Source organism: Spermophilus citellus (assembly GCF_964194105.1).
Source record: "Spermophilus citellus genome assembly, chromosome: 9".
Classification (NCBI taxonomy): domain Eukaryota; kingdom Metazoa; phylum Chordata; class Mammalia; order Rodentia; family Sciuridae; genus Spermophilus; species Spermophilus citellus.
Genome location: NC_138191.1, coordinates 1,022,700 through 1,046,477, shown reverse-complemented (window position 1 = coordinate 1,046,477; position 23,778 = coordinate 1,022,700). Strand labels below are relative to the sequence as shown.

The 23,778-nt window shown below is 41.6% G+C and overlaps 2 protein-coding genes and 1 long non-coding RNA gene across 8 annotated transcripts in view; 2 read left to right on the top strand and 1 right to left on the bottom strand.

The window, feature by feature from the left end:
- Positions 1-713: 713 nt before the first annotated feature.
- On the bottom strand, positions 714-13,845 carry POLR3C (RNA polymerase III subunit C). The gene is made up of 15 exons (XM_081306290.1): positions 13,727-13,845; positions 11,931-12,097; positions 11,139-11,394; positions 10,847-11,032; positions 9,402-9,490; positions 6,965-7,069; positions 6,738-6,830; positions 5,298-5,378; positions 5,008-5,059; positions 4,235-4,295; positions 3,614-3,764; positions 2,791-2,892; positions 2,626-2,675; positions 2,151-2,300; positions 714-874 (listed from the first exon to the last, which is right to left on the bottom strand). Exons 2-15 carry the CDS (start codon positions 12,075-12,077, stop codon positions 793-795), a joined length of 1,605 nt encoding a protein of 534 aa, XP_081162416.1. The 5' UTR covers positions 12,078-12,097; positions 13,727-13,845; the 3' UTR covers positions 714-792.
- On the top strand, positions 6,991-8,339 carry LOC308655893. The gene is made up of 3 exons (XR_014023533.1): positions 6,991-7,126; positions 7,464-7,510; positions 8,126-8,339. It is a non-coding gene; the product is annotated as an uncharacterized lncRNA (long non-coding RNA).
- A 448-nt stretch (positions 13,846-14,293) lies between the features above and the next one.
- RNF115 (ring finger protein 115) overlaps positions 14,294-23,778 on the top strand; it is a gene marked incomplete at its 5' end in the record, with an annotated part of 89,708 nt that continues 80,223 nt past the window's right edge. For 5 of the 6 annotated variants that reach the window (XM_081306293.1, XM_081306296.1, XM_081306295.1 and 2 more), the window contains one exon: positions 14,294-14,752. In XM_081306293.1, coding sequence (XP_081162419.1) covers positions 14,294-14,752 — 459 coding nt within the window. The remainder of the gene's footprint in view (positions 14,753-23,778) is intronic. The other variant, XM_081306294.1, reaches the window with a different exon arrangement.

The window sequence follows — 23,778 nt, the reverse complement described above, 5'->3', positions numbered from 1 at the left end:
CTAAGTTAACTATGGTGGGAGGGCTGAGGGCAGAGATGGGCTTTTACTAAATTTTGTATATTGTATTAATTAGCACTCTTGTTTAAAGAATCAGAACAAACACTGGTTTGGATCATCAACAACATGTAACTGCTTTAAATGAATTGAAGCTGCTGGGACAAATTATATCCATGATAGTGAGAGAGAATTTAGAGTTCTCATTTTCCAGAGACCATGTGAAAAGGAAAGCGATAATTTACTGTTTGCTTATGAGAAGCCTGGCATCGTGCTGTGTTCTACATTCATATTTTCAGATGTACTAGAAGCCCAAATGTGACTGCTTGAGTCAATCCACCTGTTAGCCCTAAAAATAGGCTTTCCCTCCACTTCATGGTAATCTTCCATATTCCCTACACAATGTGTGTATGTGTTAAAAATTACAGCTCAATGAAATAAACAACAGACTTTTGAAAATGGAACTGATGGCTTAGGGAGAAATTTCTATTGTGAGAGACGTTCAAACACAGGCGTGGCTAACTTCTTGATAACAACTGATAAATCTTATAGATGATTAATTTTAATCATTTAAGGTTCTTTCTACTGCCAAGATTTGATGAGGGGAGAATATAGTGATGGGTGTAAACAAGTCAGCAGACTTGAAAAAAATGTGTCAAAATTTTCCAGGTTATTTTCATAAAGGAATTTTCAGTATAAGAATCTGCAACTTATTCCGCTTAAAAGAATGCATCCAGGCACCTCCTTTATTTTTCTTTCCATCTCCCCAGATCTTTTGAGGAAGATGCTTCTTCTGAGTCATTGTCTCTTCATGGTGCTCTCGATGTATGACTCCAACAAGAAGATTGTTTCATCTACCTGGATCTCACTGGCATCCAACCTGAATGAAAAAGTAAAAGCATTTGCCCAGACCGAATGTTCGTTAGTATATTTAAATTTAGAGGACGGGTAGTGTCTTGGTTACCCTTGAGAATACTGGGTGGAAAGCAGAAGAACCAATAAATCACTTTTCATTTACTGAGCATCTTTTATGTGCCAGGCACTGTGGAAGCTGCTGAGTGTGTACAAGATAAAGCCTCCGTTTTTAGGGAGTTTAGCCTAACTTGCAACCAAGAGAAAGACTAGCACACATAAAGGTGTAGGTAAAAGGAGCTAGTGTATTTTAAAATCGTGAGAAGCTAAGAGTGGCTGAAGCGTAATGTTAGTGGTGATTAGGAAAAGAAGGGAACTTTCTTAACCTGATGTAAGCCACCTAGGGGAAAAACCACAGCTAACATCATACTTAATGGTGAAAAACCTGAAAGCTTTCCCCTAAGATCAGGAGCAAGAGTAGGATGTCTGTTCTTGCACTTCTACACAAAAATTGTTTTTTTTTTTTTTAAAAAGGTGTAGTTGGACACAATGCCTTTTGTTTTATTTACTTATTTTTATGTAGTGTGGATTGAACCCAGGGCCTTGCCTGTGCTAAGCGAGTGCTCTACCAATGAGCTACAACCCCAGCCCCCAAGTTGGTTGTTTTTCTCTATACTAGCAATGAATGATCTAAAATAGGGACACATAGGTAAAGAACAAGCAAAACAAAACAAAACAAAAAACTTGGGAATAAACTGACAAAACAGGTGAAGTCTTGACCACAGAAAACAGTAACTCATTGTTGAAGGAACTTAAAGATGACCTGAGTAGATGGGCAGCATGCCTGTTGTGCGCACAGGTGGAGGACTTAAATGTTAAGATGGCAGTGCTCCCCAAGGCAGTCTGCATGTGCATCCTTATCCTGATTCAGGTGGGTGATGCAGAGTAAGAAGAAATGAAGGAACTATAGGCTGCTATGAAATTGTGAGATTCACTGTATGTCACACAAAGTCTGGTCTTTATACCATAAAGATAGGTAGTCAATAAATCATCTGAAATAGTGATATTATCAACCATTTTAAAGATGATAACTTTGAAAGCACTCTGAGATGGTTTGCATGAGGAAGTCATGGGAAGGTCTGGAAGAGATGTGTGAAGGTCTGTACGGGGACTAGGATGAAAGGCCATATTTGGGATACGTAACTGAGCTGAAGAAGATGATGGTGAGTTGAGGTCTGGCAGGATATTGCGATGGATTTGTCTGGAAGGTATTTTGAAATATAGCTTGAAGCTATGATGCTTACTTGTTGACATTCCGTTTCAGGGTCTCCAGCTGCTGACGTTCAGGAGCTGTGATCATCTCTTCTATTTCTTGTAGCTGTGCCTCCTCTGCACCTGTGGCCTGCATAGATGCAATGATGGCTTCTACCCTCTGAGACTTTTCTAGTAGACGCCTGTCAGACAGACACAACTCTGAGGCATCTTCCTTAACTCTGAGGTTTTCTTACCCTTTCTCCCTGAGGCACAAGTTCCCCTTTCACCATGTTCCTGATCAAAGTGGATAACAGCACCTTTAAAGACATTTTCTATAGACTTACTCTGCAAAATTATTTGGGGGTATACTGGAAAAGTCTAGACTAATGCACGATTTATGCCAACCTAAAACAATGATTCAATTAACTAGACTGGTTATTGGATAATTGTCTCCATTTCTATAGAAAATTCCCTTTAGGCCTTTGATCTTGAAAAATGTAAATGACAAATGAAAATGCTACTCACTTGTTCTCTTTGGTTTCAAATTGTCTCCTTTCTATTAAGTTGGCTATGCTCTGAGGAAAGAGAAGAAAGAATAGAAATGCATATAGTTGTATTATTTAAAGTGGGTAGAGGTGGCACAGGATGAAACGTCTCAGTGAAGGGAATGGGAAGAAACCACGAGGTTACCTTGTAGCACCTGTGCAACAACATCCGGGCAGCTGATAGGACATTCACAGTATATAAATAGAAGGTCCTAGATGGGGCATGGTCTGGTGTTTTGGGAATTTCCTATTTGTCATAGAAAGAAAAATAAGAAAAATTGTACGATTTTTTTCAGAATTGGCAAAGTAAGCACCCATCCCATTCAGAGTCATTCAATTCTCTTTCACTAATACTTTCCCCTTCCCTAGTCATCTAGTCGCTCTGTTTATGACACAATCAGCCACATGAAGACTGCATAGCCCTGATTTTTTCATTTGACTATCAGCATCCTGAGTGGGAAAGAAAGGGAAGGCAATTAATACTTACTGAGCAAACTCAACATGCCAGGTGGCTTATATTTGATCTTGACAACCACACATGTTCTTATGACCACAATCTGTCACCATTGTTTAATGATGGTAGGTGACTTGTTCAATGTAACTGGGTAAGAGGCAGAGCTGTGATCTGCTCTAAAACCTATTCTACCTACTTCCCGATAGCGTCTCTGACATGGCTTTGCAAAGACCCAACATATGCTATTGATAGAGTTAAGGCTCAGGAAAGGACAGGAATGATAGGAAAAAAGGGAAGCATGGTGTTAAGGCAATTCCTTGGCTACCTTTCTTACTAGGCCAGTTAAAGCTCCACAGTATACTTTAAGTGCTTGTTATATCTTTGTTAATAAATTTTTCTGTCTCATAGTTGGATTCAGAGTTTGCTTGGGGACTCAGTTTGCTTGAAACTCTACTTCAAGAGTTTTTCTCACTCTAGGACAGTTTTGCTGGTTGGCATTTATATGCGTGGCTACCTGGAGTGATATGAAATTTTCTGAGAGCATCTTATATAGCATATCCTTTGCCTCCTTTGCAGGAATCATTGCAAAGTCCTCCACCTGCTTCTGCTCCAGGTGTTTCTTTTGCAAAACTAGACGGAATATTCTGGCACAGCGAGATCCGAATCTAGAAAGAAATAAAGTAAATAGCATACCAATACAAAAAAAAAAAAAAAAAAAAATCAACATTAGCTCCTGGTCTTAGATGGTTGTTGTCCTAGTCCACAAGTGGAGCCAGGACCAAAAGAACAGCAATCAGAGAATTCCTTCACAGCTCCACAGGCTGGTGATGGTATTGTTCATCATAAAGGAGTCACCAACTGCTGACTCATTTGAGTGCCACAGTTATTGTGTTACAAGACTTTAAAGAGGCTGGTTAATTTGCATCACCAGGAATTAAACAGTGTTTTTTTTTTTTTTTTTTTTTTTTTGGGGGGGGAGTGAAGAGTAGTAGTAGGTGGGGTCCATAGCTATTCAGTGGAAAAATGGGGCAAAATGTGCCTTTACTGATTACTTACATAATGATTAAATGCTTGTTCAAATGAGGTATGGATAGGAAGTGTCTAGCTCCAATCCCAATCAGAATGACCCCCTTACCTCTCCTGTACGATGGATTCCAGAGTCGCTGTGGCTAGAGATGCTAATGCCTTATGGAGGTCTTTATGTAGAGGATTAAGGTCACTTAGTAATGTTTTAGCCTTGTCATTTTGACAGTTTTATTCCTAAGTTTCTAATTTATAATTAAATTTTTTTTTTTAAAGAGAGAGAGAGAGAGAGAGAGAGAGAAGAGAGAGAGAGAATTTTTTAATATTTATTTTTTAGTTCTTGGCGGACACAACATCTTTGTTGGTATGTGGTGCTGAGGATCGAACCCGGGCCGCACGCATGCCAGGCGAGCGCGCTACCGCTTGAGCCACATCCCCAGCCCTATAATTAAAATTTAAGTGACATTTTATTTTTTACATTAGTTTTATTTATGGTATGTAAGTTTCTTAAAATTTTAATTAATGAAAATGTTTAAGAATTTTGCTTAACTAAAATTTGGTTGAGTAAAATTTCTTTTTATTTTGTCATTAATGTAGTTAATTGAAAATTCATAGAAAAATAGAAAGTTACTTCAATTTTCTAATTTATTTAGTATAATAAACATTACCAAATCTTTCTTTCATAAGTCACCATTCTGCTTTAAAGCTCAGGGTACCGTAATAACTAAGAATAATTGGTAGGAGTAGCACAGTGCTAGAGAGCTTGCCTAGCATGTGAGAGGCACAGGGTTTGATTCTCAGCACTGCATAGAAATAAGTTAATTAAATAAAGGTCCATCAACCACTAAAAAAATTTAATGAAAAAAGAATAACTGGTAAGGATACTGATGACATACATTCCTCCACCACTGTCGCCAGACTTTCCAACAAACTCTAGCTATTAAAAAAAAGAGAAAGAATGTTAACTGAATGGAGAGTCCAGTGATTCTGTTTCCAATGGAGTGAATCTGGCCAAGAGTCTGCAGCAAGTACCTTTCCTATCAGATGATGGTGGGGAAACTGTCTGAGCTGGCTAGTACAGAATGAGGCTACAGGAGAATGATACTAGGTGTCAGTGGCAGAAGTAAATTGTAAACAGAGGAGCAGGAAAAAAAAAAGTGCAAAAATAGACTTACTGGATCATCTGCCAGCAGAGTGAGATACTGATCAAGAACTTGCTTAGAGATGTTATAGCCAACCGGCAGGGATCTGAAGATCTATGGAGCAAAAGGGGACACTGAAAATGGGCTTGATAATTTAGGATTGCTAACATTAATAAAGATGTTTTAATTCTAGCTATCCCAAGTATTAAAAAATGTTCAAAAAATATTCACTGTAACATTGTTAAGAGTAAGAAAATAAGAAACAACCCAATGTCCAGTAATAAGGAATTAAAATAAACTACAGCATGGGCATTAATGGGATAAAAGAAGTCTTATACTGTCATATGAAAAAAGTAAGTTGTAGGGCTGAGGATGTAGTTCAGTGGTACAGTGCTTGCCTAGCACGTGAGAGTCATGGGTTTGACCCTTCACCACAAAACAAAAAATTGAGTACAATCTCATTTTTTTGGGTTAAAATAAAAATACATAGATCTACATATATGTTAGGCTATATGTTAAAAAATGCTCCGAATAAACATATATATCAAACTATTAACAGGGATCTCTGGGGCTAAGATTCTGTAAAATTATGGATATTTTAAATTGATGTATATTACAGAAAATAAGAAGCATAGATCTTAAGGGTTCAATTTGATCAGTATTGATAATTGTATACACCCATGTAACTACCAGGCACAATAAAGAACATTCTACCACCCTTGAACCTTTGGGTAAATGGTAACTTTAAAAAATTTAGCCACAACATTCAATTTAAATAAATTATGAAATATAAATATATTTGATATATTAAGCATTAATATTTTAAAGATAATACAAAATTTAGCTGGTTATAGTGGCATAAGCCTGTAATCCCAGCTACATGGGAGGCTGAGACAAGAGGATCACAAGTTCAAGACCAGCTTGGGCAACTTAGTAAGACACTGTCTCAAAATAAAAAAACAACAGGGGCTGTGGATATAACTCAGTGTAGAGTACCCTTGGGTTCAGCGTCCAGTACAGACAGACAGACAGACAGACACACACACACACACACACACACACACACACACACTTCAAACACAAGGGGTCAAATACAAATAATGCCCAAATGCCAAGGTTCTCAAAGATTCTTTTTTAATTTTTTTGAGATAGGATCTAACTATGTTGCCTAGATTGGCCTCAAGTGATTATTTTGCCTCAACCTATCCAGTAGCTGGGACTACAAGGTGCACACTACACACACTGCTAGTGAATTCTTAGAACAATTAGGAATAAGTTATATATGACAAATAAGTAGATTTTTAAAGGCTGGATCCCAAGAGACCAAGTATTTCAGTGCTCACCACTTGAAGGTAATCTAAGTAATAAAAACCCTTTTCTTTCAAAGCTTGGGCCTAGACCCTAGGCTCCACGTATGATAATTGTTATAATATCCACAAGTCTTAGAAGCTAGCACAAAAACATGAAACTCACCTCATTGGAAGACAATGGTTGGGTGAAGGGGGCACTAGAGGGAGTGGTAATCTCACTCATCCGGAGCATGGTCCGCACAATCTCACTGCTTGTCTGGGTTTGAAAAGTAAACTGGGATTCAGAATTAGTTGTGTTGCCCCAGATCTGGCTATGTGCCAAGGGCCACATCTGGCAACTGAATTACTTTATTCCCTATGATCACTGACAGACCCCCATGTAGATACGACCTGGTCCATCCTGTTGGCAACTGCGCTCACAATGGCTTGGTCACGGAAGTGTTGGTGGAATCTCTCAAGGTTGGCCTGCCAATAAATCCCATCATCTGGAATGGGCTGAAGAGGAGAAAAGTATTATTAGAGAGAAACGTTTAAACAATGCAGAGTTTTCTGGTGAGGAGCTTGGATTTGACTGTTCACTGTTTCTTTTCCTCTACTATAACAACTAAATTGGTTGGAGAAAAATCATTCAATCATATGAATTAGTGTCTTGATAAATTCTAGCTTCAAACTAGTTCTCCACACTAATCTCCAATCTATTTCTATTTTAACTCTTTTCCATTATCTCAAGTCTCCTACTTGATTCTTTCTTTCTTACTTTTAGCTGATGATCTTGCCTTTGATTTCACAGAGAAATCAGAAGTCATTAAGTAAAAACTCACTTGACTTTGTGCACACATCCTCTTTCTTTCTTGCTTTAAAATTTTTTTTTTCTTTTCTTTTTTGGTAGCACTGGTGTGTGGAGGGGGGTCAAACTCTGGGCCTTGTGCACACTAGGTAAATGCTCTATCACTGAGCTACATCCCCAGCCAGATCTCTACTGTGTATTTTAATTTTTGACATGTTTATGTGCATGTTTATGGAGTACAGTGAAATATTTAAATACATGTATAAAATGTGTAATGATCAGATCAGGGAAACTGGCATTATCTATCACCTCAGAGATGTCTATTCTTCATTATCCTTAATGTTGTTAACCGTATTTCAGGTTCTAATCATGGCTCAACTGGATTATAATAGCTTCCTAACTCATTTTCAACTGAGGATTGAACTAAGGAGTGCTTTACCACTAAGCAGTCCTTTCTATTTTTTATTTTTGAGACAATTATTAAGGGTATAAATTGCTTAGGGTCTCACTAAGTTGCCGAGGCTAACCTCAATCTTATGATGCTCCTGCCTCAACCTCCTCAAGTTGCTGGGATTACAGGTGTGCACCACCTACCCTGGTGATTTTCACTAAAAAAAAAACAAAAAACAAAAAAACAAAAAAACACATACACATTCATTCTCTCTCTCTCTCTCTCTAAGGGAGTAACCGGGATTTTCTGGTTCTAATCTTGTGGCTTTTGCACCACTCTCCCATTTCTCCTAAGAATGCTTTTATCTTCTTAGGTCACAGTTCCGCTAAAGGATCAGATGAAAGCTACGGAGAGGTCCACTAAAATATGCACATGAGCACAAGTACAAGTGGACTCTGGAATCTTCCATGGAGCCAGACAAGTTGTGTGAACAACGGGCTATACATCTTTCTACATTAACAGATCCTCCTGCCTTCAGGATACAGGCCAAACCTTAGTTGATCAACATGTGCTAGTATTCCATATGCTGCCCTACCGAGGGCACAACAACAAACACATACATAAACAATATATAATGTCAAACATGAATATAAATGCTGGAAGATAAGGAAATGGAAAAATGTGTAGAGACTGTAATAGGGCTGGGCAACGGTCTTGAACTCCAAGAAAAAGAGCATTTAAGCTTAGATCTGAATGATGAAAGAGGCAACTACATGAAGTTGTGGTAAAAAACATGTGAAGCAGGAGGAATAGTAAGGAGAAAGCCTCATGTGTTTAAGGAACAGAAAGAGAGTAGATAGAACACAGTGATCAAGAGGGAGAGTTGGGAAGAAGTGAGAATGATCACATAAGGCTTGACAGTCTGTAGTCTGCATTTCTTGTAAGATAATGAGAAGCTATTAAAGGAGTCCAGTTGCTGCCCCCCCCCCCCCCAACCCCAGTACTGGAAATCGAACCTATGGCCTCATGATGTTAGGCAGGCACTCTACCACTGAGCTGCCTCCCCAGCCCTCTGTATTTTTTATTTTGAGACAAGGTCTCACTGAATCACCCAGGCTGGTCTGTCTCAGCTTCCTGAGAAGCTGGGACTATAGATGTGCACTACTGTGCCCAGTGAGTGATTAAAAAACAAACAAACAAACAAACAAAAAAATTTAGGTGATGGTGTTCTTTACCAAGATGAGGAAGCTTGGAGGGAGCAGATATCTGGGAGGGGGATATCAACTATTCTGCTTTGGCCATACTAATTTTGAGACACTTACTAAAAATCTTTATAGGAATGTTGAGAAGGCATATAAATATAGGAGTTTAGGCCTAAGTGTCTTTCTCACTATTGGCCCCTGTGTCTACATGTTCTAGCCATACTTTTGCATATACTGTTGCATTGTTCAACACATGAAGTATGTTAACCTCAGAAGGAAGACACAACGGTTCTCGTCCTTCACTGGGTCACTCCTGACCAGTGATATTTGACATTTACTCCTACTACCTCTTAGCTTAGGGACCTTTAAGCTCTCTTGGGGTTTGTTATCTGTGTGCTCTTTCTGGCCGGCTTCAGGGTGAGAAGTCTAATCAAGAAGCTCCATTACCTCTTTGTTATCTGTGGTATGTTTTGGTCTCTTGGCTCTGGGTTCCCCAGCAGCATCTTCGTCAGATGATCTCCTCCTTTTACCTTTTCCTGCCAAATAAAACAAATCAACAGTTAGGTTATATACCATCTGATGAGAGAAATGACCAAACATGAGGGCAGGTGTATTTTCACCCCAAAGGCTACCTGTAGGTTAGAGTTGTTTAAGAGGCTGAAGAACTAAAAGAAATGCTTTCTTTTTCCCTCAAACTGGTCCTCCTCCAATGCTTCCTTTCAGTAATGGCATCAATATCCTCTCACATGTGCAAGTTAGACACACAGATGTTATTTTTGATACCTCTCTCTTTTAACTGTTTCTTATTCTTTTCCTTTTTTTGAGATAACAGGAATCAAACCCAAGGTCTTACACCTGCTAAGCAAGTGCTCTTCCACTCAGCTACATCCCAGCTCATTTTATTTTGAAATAGGGTATTGCTAGGTTGCTCAGGCTGGGCTTGAACTTGGGATCCTCTTGCCTCAGCCTCCTGAGTAATTCACTACTTCTACTTCAATTTTTCACCAGTCTGTTTTCGTTTACCATTTGCCTCATCCTCCTATCCTTTCTGTAGATAGTAAAATATTTCAGAAATGTAAATTAGATCCAGTGATCCTGGAGGCTGAGGCAGGAGGTGCAAGTTCAAGACCAACCTCAGCAACTTAGCAAAGACCTAAGGACTTAGTGAGATTCTGTATCAAAATAAAACATTAAAAAAAAAAAAAAAAGGGCTGGGGATGGGGCTCAAGTGGTTAAGTGACCCTGGTTTCAATCCATGGTGCCCCTCGCCCCCACCAAAATGTGAATTAGGACATGTTAATTCCAAGCTTAAAAATCCTTAGAATAAAGCACAGGTGCTGTATAAGGTCTTGCTTGACTTGGCCCCTGCTTGTTGCTCTAACCTGATACTTCTCTTTACTTTGCTCACCTTGTTCTAGCTATACTGACTTTCTTTTATTTCATAAATGCCCAGTTTTTTTCCTTATTCCATACTAATCCCTTTGTTAAAAATGCTTATCCTCTATTACCTCATTGGTTAGTTTCAAATCTTAGCTCAAAATCTTGTTTCAAATCTAAGCTCCAATTTTGCTTTCTCAAAGAAACATGTGCCCTAACCCCATGCATAACTCTACTCTCCCATTATATATTTATTAACATCTTTTACTTCTCCTTCACAGTACTTATCACAGTTTTTTTTTATATATCTATGTGATTGTTTGATTAGTGTATATCTCCTATACATCGACTTAAACTCCAATAGGGTAGGAATCATGGTTTTCTCATTATTTTATATCACAATGTCTGGCACTGAGTGAATACTTGGTAAATGCTCAATTGATTCATTCATTTAACATTTATTAAATAAGAATCCACCATTAGGGCATTATGGTTCTATGTTCAAAATCTCTTACCTATCAAGCTCAATTTAGGAACCAGGTACATGTCCTTTTCATTAACAACAAGGGTTGGGGCAGGTGGTGGTGGTCCAAGATCTGAATTCTCAATGGTAGGCACTAAGGGACAGCGCTGTACAAAGTGTGTATCTGCCAGTCGCACAAATGTGTTTGATACCTCAGCATAGTCCATGGTCTTGCCATCTGTACAACAGAAGGAAAGAGGGAGGTCAGATGGCCTAGGATGACAGTTCATTCCTTTAGTCAGCCAACCGATGCTCTTGCTAACAGATATGCATACTGTACTTACCCTCCATGGTTTCTGTGAGTCGGTCTGCCACTTTCTTCACAACAGCTGACATTGTCATTTTGCCATTCAACAGCAGCTCCTCAACAATCAGCTCTCCAGTGTCGCTGTAGAGTGTTTTGGTAGTATAGATGTACCGGGGATATCTAAGCATTCGCAACACCCGGCTGCACTGAGCTTCATACTCCACCACACCACGTTTATGCACTTGATATATCACCAGGTTATGTTGGATCAGGACACAAAGGGCTTTTTTCACCTAGATAGATTTCAAAAGAGAAGACCTGGAGACAGAGCTCATAACTTCTGGCAGTTTTTTTCCCTATAGTTTACTAAACATCAGGGGATGGCTAGATAAGAATTTCTGTTCTTATTTCCTCTCTGTTGGAGTAGCTAATAACAATCAAACATCAGTAGAAGAAATCAGGAAGATTCCTTTCTATGATGTATATATTTTCTCTGATCTTTAGCTTTCACATAACGATTTACTTTCCTTCTATCATTCTTATTATTACTTAAAGGTAGTACTGAGATTAGTAGATTGATTATGAAAAAATGAGATGTAGCATGGAAAGAATAAAGATTTATGTAGCCACAGTGATCTAGGAACACTCTGAGAAGCAAAACCTCAGGGCTGAAGTATTACCCTCTGTCCCCACAGGAAACATTGTTATATCTTAGAGTAGGCTTTTCCACTTCAACTTTTTAGGATAAGAAGCAAAAATATTCCAAAAGTTGGTGGAAGACATTAATGAAGGAAATTAAAGATAGCAAAATGATGTTACCTAAACATACCTGATCCAGTGATGTTCCCGTGTCATGGGCAATTACTCTAAGTGGCTGGCTGCCAGTTCTGATTAAGTGAACTCCAATTTTTTCTACGATCTCTCCAAAATGCTCTTGTAGCAACAAAGAACACAGTTTAATTTCTGCTTGAGTCATTGTACTGGGGAGTCTCAGAACTAAGAAAAACAAGAATGTAAATTCATGTATTCTTTTTGGAGGGCAATTTGACAATACATATGAAAAGCTTTAAAATATTACATACATATGACCTCACAATTTCATTTTGGATAGTGTTCCAAGGAAATAAAGACATCGTTCATTTTCTTTATAATACTGACATATGGAAACAACCCAATATCTAACTACAAATTATGGTATACTTATGTACACATGAGGCAGGACACTAGATAGGAAACAGGTAGCAGGTTCATTTGGCTGCAGCCAGGTTCAGAGGGCACAGCTTTCGCTGTAATCAACTAATCCCCCTGAAACTCAAGTTCAGGCAATTTCAGAACTTTATACCCAGTGTGTAAGGTGAAGGGCTCAGAAGTTCACACAGAAGCAGCTTTTCCTTTCACTGTTCTGGGCAAGTTAACTCTTCAAGTCAGCGACTGACAAGGGGAGAGCTTCTTCTCCCCTTTCTTCCCTCCCCCTGCCAGCTGTTACCATGGAGCCCAATTAGTAACCTTTTCTCCTTGAAATATAAACATCTGTGTGAAGCTCTGGCCCAAAGCCAGATGCCTAGTTAAAATAATCTGTTTTTCTTATCAACTCTGCATTTGCAGGCACACTTCCCTTGAAAACCTTTACAAACTGGGCTGGGGTTGTGGCTCAGTGGTAGAGCGCTTGCCTAGCATGTGTGAGGCCCTGGGTTTGATTCTCAGTACTGCATATAAATAAAATAAATGTTCCATTAACAACTAAAAAAAAAAAAAAACTAAGTAAAAACTTTACAAATTGATACACACATAATAGACAGTTCATAAATGTTTGTGAAAAAAACTAGTAAACAGATGTTCAGCACCTGGAGTGCTGATCTCTTTCAGGCCGCTGGCCAAATAAGACAGAGCAACAGGAAATAGGAAGTTTAACTACATTGAACTCCTTTGCTCATAGTCTTAAAATCAATTATGGGGAAGATTTCTGGAGAAGCTTAATTAAGATTTTCTGTGGATGGGGTGCCACTACACTTATACAAAGGTATATACACTAACATTTAAAATAGTTTAGTACAATACATACTAGTATAAAATAGTTCCTAATATAAACAAATCACAAAGAAAACGGGCCTAAACTTCAATTACTGTAGAAAAATAAAAAACATGTATGTACAAAAAAAGATTGGAAGTCTGTATGTCAGGTTTTATGGGATTATGTGTCATTCTAACTTTCTTTAAAGATTGAGTGTAGATGATTAGCCAGGCTGCGCATGCCTGTAACCCCAGTAGCTCAGGAGGTTGAGGCTGGAGGATTTCAAGTTCAAGCTCAGCAATTTAGCGAGGCCCTGAATAACTCGGTGAGACCCAGTCTCTAAACAAAACACCAAAAGAGCTGGGGGCGCTGGGGCTGGGGCTCAGTGGCACAGTGTTTGCCTCTCCTGTATGAGGCACTGGGTTCGAGTCTCAGCACCACATATATATATAAAAAAACTAAAGATCCATCAACAACTAAAAAAAAAAAAAAAGGCTGGGGGTGTGGCTCAGTGATCAAGCGCCCCTGGGTTCAATTCCGGGTACCAAAAAAGGAAAATGAATGAATGAATAAACAAACAAACACTGGGTGCAGATGACTTTTCTGCTCCAGACCTTAGTTTCTACAAGGAGTCCCCACTGTTCAGCGGGTGAACAGGCAGTTTCTCCTTCGGTCCTTTAAGGGAATCAAACTTAACAGAAACGGGGCCAAGCAGAGCTTCTCAACGGGGTGTCTCAACGGGGAGCTGCAGATCCTTGCGGAGCAGAATTGACTTCTTGAGCTCGACCCCTTCACCGTACAGACTCGGAGGGCTGCCTCCGGGACGACTCCCGGTCCCGGCTGCGGCCCCCACAGCGCGGCCGCAATCCTCCAGCCCCGCGGGATGCGGGTCTCGCCCGGCCTCCGCGGCCCGAGCCCCCGCTCACGGCTTCCGAGCAGCTCCGCGCCCTGGGCCCGCGCTCCACTCCAGCCCACGGCGCTCCGCTCGCTTCACACCGGTTCCGGTTCTGGATCCGGTCTCTCGGCCGAGAGTCAGAACCGCCTCGTCTGGACCCACTAACCTCGGGGTCAGTGCTAGTCCACCAGCGGCAAACCCCAGGCCGCCGCCTCCGCACGTGGGCTCCCGGCGCCCGCCGGTGGTCGCCGCGCCCGGGCCGCCCCGGGGACCTTCCCGGAAGCAGATGGTCCCCGCCGCGGGTGCCGCTCTACCCGGAGTGTCGGTGGTTTCCGGGGACACTCTTCCTTTCTTCTCGCTGGAAGGCTGGAGGACTGGCGAGGGGTGGTTGGAGTTGCCGGCGGGCGGGCTGCGGCAGGCGGACTCTCCTTCCCACGCCTCTCTGGTGCCGGGAGGCGGGCCGCCGGGTCCTCTCCGCGCCGCCGCCCTCCGGGTCCGGCAGACTCACGTGACCCACGCGGACTCTGGAGCGACGGGCCGCGCCGAGGCGGCGGCGGCGGCGGCGAGCGCAGCCAGCGAGGTAGCGGCCTGGCGAGGGACCGGCCGGCTGCCCTCGCCCTCCGACAGCCGCGGCGGGAGGAAAATGGCGGAGGCCTCGGCGGCCGGGGCGGACGCGGGCGCCGCGGTGGCCGCGCACCGGTTTTTCTGCCACTTTTGCAAAGGCGAGGTCAGCCCCAAACTGCCGGTGAGCGCCCCTGCCCCCTGCGCGTCGGCGCCGGCCCGGACCCCCGGCCGCGGGGCCCGGAGCGGCGTCTGGGGCTTCCCGCAGTCCGCGGTCCCCTGGTGCGGGCTCCCCGGCACCTGCCGCCCGCAGACCCCTCCTCGGCTGCGGCCCCGGCTCTCCCGCGCCCCTCCATCTTTTGTCTTCCGGCCCAGCCCTCTGGCATCTGCGCCGGCGCCCTCCCCGGACCCGCCCGGTCTCCGCCGCGGCTCCCCGTCCCCTGCGGCCCTGCGGCTCCGGGCCGGACGCTCCTCCGCAGCCCGGGAGGCCGCGCAGCCGAGGGCCGAGGGTCCCAGCCGGGTCGGAGGTGGGACGCTCTGGGGAGGGGACTTGGTCTCGGTGGCTTCCCGGTCCCCGTGAAAGCGACAGGCCGAGGGCTCGTGACTTGCAGGTGGCCGGCGCTCCCGGCCCGGCCGAGGGACGTCCACTCCGTGTGCTCTGGATGCGTGCGGCCGGCGTCCCCGGACCCCTCGCGCCGGCCCCCCACCCGCTCTGCTCTTCCCCTTCTCTGCGGAAGGAGGCCAGGCCGGCGCGGGGACTCTGCAGAGAGCCGCGCTTCCCAGTTCTCCGGACCCCCGCTAGCCAGCCGAGAGCGGTGCTGGGGTGTCACGAGCTGGCCAGGGCCGGCCCCCAGACCCACACGCTGCTGTGCGAGACCCCAGCCTGGACGAATGTCAATCCTGCCCCCGTCAACTGTTTTTTATAGAACTAGTGATGGTTTTCTTTCCCTCAGGAGTGTTTAGTTTCAGTCTTAAGACAAATGGAGTGTAGTGAATTAGCACCCGAGGAGTGTTTTAAAAGCCTTTTCACCTAAAAGTCATGTTTTTTCCAGGCCTTTAGGATGTTATCTTCCATCTCTTTTTGTCTCATCCCCAAATGCGTACTCATACTTCTATCCAACGCTGCCTGGCTCCATTTGCTGGTCTCGCTGAGTGTCCAGGTACTTCCTGCCATGTTTCAGGGCTGGGAAAGCAGACAGACACCTTGTATTTTCCAGTAGCCATCAGAGCCTCCAGAACTCTCTCCGCAGAGGGGAGTCAGGGATTCAGCTGTGTGACCAGGGACAGCTCGGTTGAGTATGCATGGTGCCTTGGTGTACAAGTCTTCATTTCAAAGGGGTAATTTGAAAGGCTTTTATAAAACTTTATTTTATTTGTTTATTCTTTCTTTTATGTAGTGCTGAGGATTGAACTCAGTGCTTCACACATGCCAGGCAAACACTGTACCACTGAGCCACAGCCCCAGCCCTTGAAAGGCATTTTTAAAGTGTTTTTCTAAACCTTAGACGCCTGGAAAATTTCTTTCTTTCTTTTCTTTTTTTTTTTTTTTTGGTACCAGAGATTAAACCCAGGAGCCATTAACCACTGAGCAACGTCCCCAGCCCTTGTTTATGTTTTATTTAGAAACGGGGTCTTGCTGAGTTGCCTCAATAAGTTGCTGAGGTTGGCTTTGAACTTGAGATCCTCTTGCCTTGGCCTCCTGAGCCCTTGGGATTACAGGCATGGGACATTGTGCCAGGCTGAGAATTTCTTGATGTTTTTAATCTGATTTGTTATCTGTGTTTTTTTTTTTTTTTTTTTTTTGCCTAACTTATAAATCGAGACCTATCACAATTAATATAACCAAATGCTTCCTTTGCTTGGTTCCCTGGAGGAAATGTGAAGGAATATGTGGTTATTGCTCTTGAGGGACCTCACCTTTTTTGGTTTGTTTATTTGTTTGTTGAAAGACAAGACAAGGGGGCTGGGGTTGTGGCTCAGTGGTAGAGTGCTCACGTAGTATGCACGAGGCATTGGGTTCGATCTTCAGCACCACATAAATGTAAAATAAAAATATTATGTGCCCGGTTTCTGTTCTCGTGACTAAAAGGCTCAGGAGTCGCTCCAGTTGAACTGGGCTAACTGGGCTGCACAAATTAACCCCACAAGAGACACAAATACCTTTTTCTTTGGGGTCGCTGTGATGGTTCCTCTGACCTTAAGGGTCCACAGGAAGAGAGCGAGAGCATGGTGCTGACCCCTTTTATTGAGAAGAAGCTATTCAAATGAGGCAAGGGGTCAGGTTTCAGGGGGCTGAGTCTATCTTCATGATGTCCACTGTCAGCAGGTTGACTGACACCTGGATAGGCCACACCCAGGGGCACAGTAAGAGAAGGGGACACATACAAGGCACTTCCATGGAAGATTCTCTCCTAAACAGGGCAAGGGGTTAGATTACAAAGGAACAGGTGAGCATAGCTTCACCCATGGGGCTGTAGCAAGACACACCCATGCACAAGACAGTGACCCAAGGGTGGGGAAAGCTCTGCTACATTTCTGTGACTGAGCGCCTCAGCACCCAGCCAGGGAATGTGACTCAGTCACTTGTAAGGTTGGTCTCCCACAGTTGTGCCCACCTAAAACTTAAGAATAAATATTTTTAAAAAAGAAAGACAAGACAAACATGGAAAAAGTAACAACGTATAGTCACACATTGCTTAAGAATGGGAACAAGTTCTGAGAAGCATTGTTAGGTGATTTCATTCTTGTAAGAACATCAAGAGAATGTACTTATACAAAGATAGCTACAGTGTCACTGGGCAGTGCAGTCTTATGGACCCAGCCTCTAGGCTACGTGCAGTTAGTTGAATGGAACCTAAGTAGGGCATGACTGCTAGTGGAGTGATGAGGATGGACAGATGTGCTGTTGATTAGAGGGAGGGGTGTGTGGGGGGGCATTGGTGCTGTGGGGAAGGTGAGACAGCTGAGGTGGGATTTGTTGATTTTTCTCTTCCCACATTTTTTATTGGTGCATTATAGTTGTACATAATAATGGGATTTGTTGTTGTATATTCGTACATGCACATAATATAGCAACATAATTTGGCCACTATCACTCCCCAGCACTCCCTCTCCCTCTCCCGTCCAACCCTTGGTGCCTGTCCTCTATTGATCTCCCTTTGATTTTCATGTCACCCATCTCCCCTTTCTTTTTTTTTTTTCCCCTCTGTAGCTTCCACACATGAGAGAAAATAAGAAACCCTTCACTTTCTGAGTTTGGCTATGAGGTGGGATTTAAACTGAGTTTTGGAGAATAGGTACAATTCAGATTTATAATATCCAAAACTGCTGGTTGTGGTGGCTCATGCCTATAATCCCAGCAACTAGTGGGGCTGAAGTAGGAGGACCACAAGTGTGAAACCAGACTTAGCAACTTAGCCTTAGTCTCAAAATAAAAAAGGCTGGGGATGTAGCCTAGTGATATCCCCAGTACTGCATAAACAAAAACAACCAACAGAAGCCTAAGACCATGAGGTAGCAAAAGGAAAAGTGGACTGAGAAAGAAGGGGGAAATATTTTGTCTTACCATTGTTTTTATTTTTTTAAAGTTGAGTGTATAATTGTATATATTTATGGAGTGGGTCTAGCATGATGTTTATATATAACATGTATATTTATATATAATGTATATGTAATATATTTGTATGTATAGTTTATTCATATTTCTCTCTTTTGTGGCACTGGGAATGAAACCCAGTGGCACTCTGTTGCTGAGCCACACTGCCAGCCCTTAGTTTATTTTGAGACAGGGTACTACTAAGTTACCCAGGTTTGCCTTGAATTTTCAAATCTCCTGTCTTGGCCTCCAGAGTCACGGGATTACAGCATGTGTCACCATGCCTGGCACAATTTTCAAATTATATACGAGCTGTGGTCACAACGATATACAGTAGGAAATCATTATTGTTACCCATTTTTAGGAAAAGGTACAGTGAGGTCAGAGTTCGAGTCTCTGTTTGTATATGTCAGCGAGTTTTACCTTGTTTCATGGCCTTTTCTGTATCCTTAATCCCAGACGTTGGCTTGAAAATGTTGATTTAAGAATGACCAGGTTGCTGGGCATGGTGGCACATGCCTGTAGTCCTAATAGCTCAGGAGGCTGAGGCAGGAGGATCAAGAGTTCAAAGCCAACCTTAGCAACTCAGGGAGACCCTGTCTCTAAATATAATATAAAAAAGAGCTGAAGATGTGGCTTAATAGTTTAATGCCCCTGGGTTCAATGCCTGGTACCACAAACAAAGGAACAAACAACAAAAAAAGCAAGAACCACCAGGTCAGTAACTCTTGTCCAGTACACGCCCATCTGTTACTGAAGAACCCACAGGAAACACTGGAAATTTGATCCCTCTGGGAGGACACTGAAAAGGTTTCCACAGTTTTTCTTCCTCTTTTGTGGTACTTTGAACCCAGGGGTGCTCTCCCACTGAGTTACATCTCCAGCCTTTATTTTTTGTTTTGAAACAAGCTCTCACTAAGTTGCCCAGAATGGCCCTGGACTTACTTTTTTTTTTTTTTTTTTTTTTTTTAGTGGACACAGTACTTTTATTTTGTTTTATTTATTTTTAAGTGGTGCTGATCAAACCCAGTGCCTTCCACTGAGCTGAAACTCCACCCCTATGGCCCTGAACTTTGGATCCTTCTACCTCAGCCTCCTTAGTTGGGATTATAGGTATGGGCCACTACACTTGGTTTATAAGGCAACTTGAAATTTCCTCCTCCTGAGGATCCAGCATACAATAGGCACGCATAATTTCTTGAACTGGATAATTGTTAGGGAAACCTGACCATCCTTCTGAGGATAGGAGACCCAGCTTATCATGAATAAAGCTTTTCATGGTCTTGACTGTTGTATTGCTGGAGGGTAAGATGCTTGGGGTAGTTGGAGGTCATGAATTATCATCCCTGGATACTGTCCCCACTGAACACCAGAGACTGAGTATTGTATTTATATCAGTTTTTTTATTTTGGGTTTGTTTTTGGGAGGTCTGGGGATCAAACCCAAGGCCTCACATGTGCTAGGTAAGTGCTCTGACACTGAGCCATACTCCCAACCCTACATCAGCTTTTAATGAGCTGTTACTAAGTGGGAAGGACTGCTTCAGAGCCAATTCATCTTTTGCCAGTTTATTCACCACATAGCACAATTATAAGTGTTTTCTATGGGACTACGTTGCAAGGTTTTACAACTTTTCTGTTATTTCTTCTTTCATCAACTCTAGGATATAGCACTTCTTGATACATTTGGAGGTATATGCAGGCAACAGCAATAGCTTACTTAATATTCAGCCTTGAAAGCACCCTTAGGTTTTTGTTTTTCATTTTCTTGTCAGTCCAGTTACTCTGAAGGATTCATGGTCCCAGCTAATTTTAATGTTTGTATTAAGAGAAACAGTTTTGGTTGTTACTTGAGAGAGATTGTAGTATGCCTAGTTCTATGTGGGTTCAGCTATCTGTAGAAAGAATTAGTTTAATTTGATGAAATAGCACTTCTTACTGCTCATCCTGCTGTATCCGTCTTTGCTTTGTGGATCCTCCCAGATTAGAGGACAGAAGTTCATTTAGAAAGAAGATACTAAGAAATGAGAAATCATAGGGTATTTAAAAATGAAATGTATTCAGTGGTACCGATATCAGATATGCTTCAAATAAGAATCTCCATTCCAAGTGAATATTGCTTGAGGAATTTCTCTTATAAAAAGTGTTTCCTATTCACACTGAAAATAATTTTAGTACCAGTTAGTTGAATATTAGGATTTTTTTTTAAGTGCTGAGGATTAAACCCAGGACCTTGAACATGCTAGGCAAGTGCTCTACCACTGAGCTTCATTGCTAGCCCTAAACCTGGATTTTAAAATAAGAGTTTTTGGCTGGGCCCATGTGGGACATGCCTTTAATTCTGTTGATTCAGGAGGCCGAGGCAGTTTGAGAACAGCCTCAGTAATTTAGTGAAGACTTAAGTAGCTTAGTGAGATCCTGTCTCAAAATAATAAAAGGGGGTCTGGGTTTGTGGCTCAGCGGTAGAGTGCTTGACTAGCACAGGCAAGGTGCTGTGTTCTATCCTCAGCAACATGTTAAAAAAATAAATAAATAAAATAAAGGTGTTGTTTCCAACTACTACAACTAAAAAAAAAAAAAATTAAAGAAAAAAAGTACTGGGGAATGTAGCTCAGTGGTAAAGTACCCCTGGATTCAATACCCAGTACCCCCTCCCCCTCCAAAAAAAAAAAAAAAGATTTGATTTTGATTTCCTAAGCCACTGGATTTCAAGATTATATATTATGGGATAAAATGGCATTGTGCATTTTTTGGTCATCAGGCAATAGAAACAATACTTAAAGAAACTTCACAAAGCTCATACCTCACCTAAGTGTCCTATTAAGAGATGATGTGAAGCCAAGAATAATGGAGTTACCATACTACTTTGAAGGAGAATCTGTAGTATACCATTAGAGGGCTCTGTCATGGAATGTAAGGATGTCATTCCATCCTTTCATACTACTGTGCTCCCCCCTTCTCCATTAAATCAAGGTTGGGGAATACCTTATGAGTTCAGTTGTGGTAAAGTCATCATTACATCGACGATGTAAATCATATGCATAGTATCCTTTTGGTATCGATGAGACTAAGGTGGTTGGTCCTTAAGCGTTTTATGGAGATCAGGACATCTCCCAGAAACCAGTCAAGTTTAGGCCTGCCTGTATATTTCTTACCTCTGAGGCACTGTCTGAAGGGACTAGTAGGCATCTCCCCATTTTCTTATATATCAGCTTCTTTGATCTGATAAAATATCATCCCTATCAATAAGTAATGTTATCTAGTTTGGCTCTTCACCAACTTCTACACAGGCTTTAATCATTGTGTTTTACTTGTAATGGCTCTGATACAGGAAAACATTCTACCTACCTCATAATAAGAGTAGCCAAAAAAGTAGATTTCTTCAGGACTTTATAATGTTTGGATTGAGGGAAGCACTATAGTGATTTGATCTGGGTTTTAGAAGTTTTAATTATTGGATCACCTTAAACTCTGTTGTTGGCAACTTAACATTTAAAAAGTCTGCTTGATTAACATCTTTCTGGTGCTTTATAGTAGTTGATTGAATGTTTTTTAATCTAATGAGTGATATGAATCAATTACTTAATAGTTATATTTATTTATTTATTTATTTTTTAATTATTTTATTGTTGGTTGTTCAAAACATTACATAGTTCTTAATATACCATATTTCACAGATTGATTCAAGTGGGTTATGAACTCCCATTTTTACCCCGTATACAGATTGCTGTGTCACATCAGTTACATTTCCATTGATTTACAAATTGCCTTTCTAGTGACTGATGTATTCTGCTGTCTATCCCATTCTCCACTGTCCCCTCAATAGTTATATTTAGAAAGTAGTGACTTTAGTATTTTGAGATCTTTTTTCTAAAAGACTACAGTGGTATAAAAAGTTTGAATATAAAGTGCCAGTATATGTATTTCCTGCAAGATCTAGAAGTAAGAAATTTGTATTCTAATGGGTAGAAGGCTAGTTCTACTTGAAGTTCTACTGATAAATAGACATGTATATATATATGTTGGGAAATTTGTGGGACTTTTTCAATATGGGGAAGAAAAAATTCTTAAATTTACTGTGTATGAAATTTCTTATCTTTCTTGGAAGGGGTAGGGAAGGTACTGACTATATTGCTAACACTTTGTGTTTCTTTATGTTTAGTTGGCTTTTAATGACCTTTTCTTTTGTTCAGAGAGAGGATGCTAAGATCTTTCAGGCAGCCAGCTTATCAGAAGAGGAAAGGTTTGGGCTGGGGATGTGGCTCAAGGGGTAGCGCGCTCGCCTGGCATGCGGGTGGCCCGGGTTCGATCCTCAGCACCACATACCAACAAAGATGTTGTGTCCACCGAGAACTAAAAAATAAATATTAAAAATTCTCTCTCTCTTTCTCTCTCACTCTCCTTTCTCACTCTTTAAAAAAAAATTAAAAAAAAAAGAAGAGGAAAGGTTTGTTGGTTCTTTTTTTCGGCAGTTGAATTAGAAGGGGTTTAAGAGTAAGATAGGGTGGATGCTGTTTTTGTTCCATTTCTCCATAACTTAATAGTGAGCAGTAAAGAAGGTAGCTTTAAATTGGGGGCAGTTTTGCCCTCAGAGGACATTGGTAATATCTGTAGATGTTTTTGATTGCCACAAATGGAGGTTGGGAGGATTACAACGGCCTAGTGAGTAGAAACCAGAGAGATGCTGCTAAACCAACCAGTTCCTAAACCAACAGGAGCTCCCTCCTGCCTGCCACCATCAATTACTGGGCCCAAAGTGTCAAGAATGCTGAAGTTAAGATACCCTGGTGTGAATAGAGGGATAAAGGGACAGTCATTGTCGTCTTCTTTTTTTTTTATATATATATTTTTAATATTAATTTTTAGTTTTCGGTGGACACAACATCTTTATTTTTATGGGTGCTGAGGATCGAACCCAGCACCCCAGCACCCCTCGCATGCCAGGTGAGCGCTACCACTTGAGCCACATCCCCAGCCCAGTCGTTGTCTTCTTAATGCTAGGGGTGTTTAAGTTTTTACTGTGTGTAGCTTTGATTGCTAATTTTGGGAATTTTCAGATAGATAATTGAGACCATAGAATTTTCAGTAAGATAATTGAGACCATAGAATTTTAGTCAAAACCCTCAGGGAAAGGTTGTTTAGAATAGGGACTAGAACTTGGTAGTTAGTGGCTGCTGTTACATTATAGCAGTTTTTGTTGGGTTTATTTTCTCTCCTGATTAGTGAGGCTAGAGGAATTGGATTATTTCTCTCAAGTTACACATTGTAGGGCAACTTCTAAAAGTATCTAAAATTTTGTTAGTTGGGAATTAATTGGGAGTTAGTTCTAATACATGTAACTTAGTAAAACAGCTGGAAAGTCCAGTTTAAAAACAAAACAGAAAGAAGAGAAGCCTAACTTCAGTTTTTTTATGGATCACCTCAGTGTTAATCATGTTTTACTTTATATTTCTCTTACAACTTTAAGTGTCTTGAGCTCAGGAAATTTTGCACTTAAATTTTGAGTTTGTTCAAATCTTGGTGGAGAGAGTGGATTGAAGTTCTCATTCCTTATTCTAATATAAGGTCTTCATATGACTGAAGCTGAGTCATGTGACCCTCTCAGTTTACTGTAGA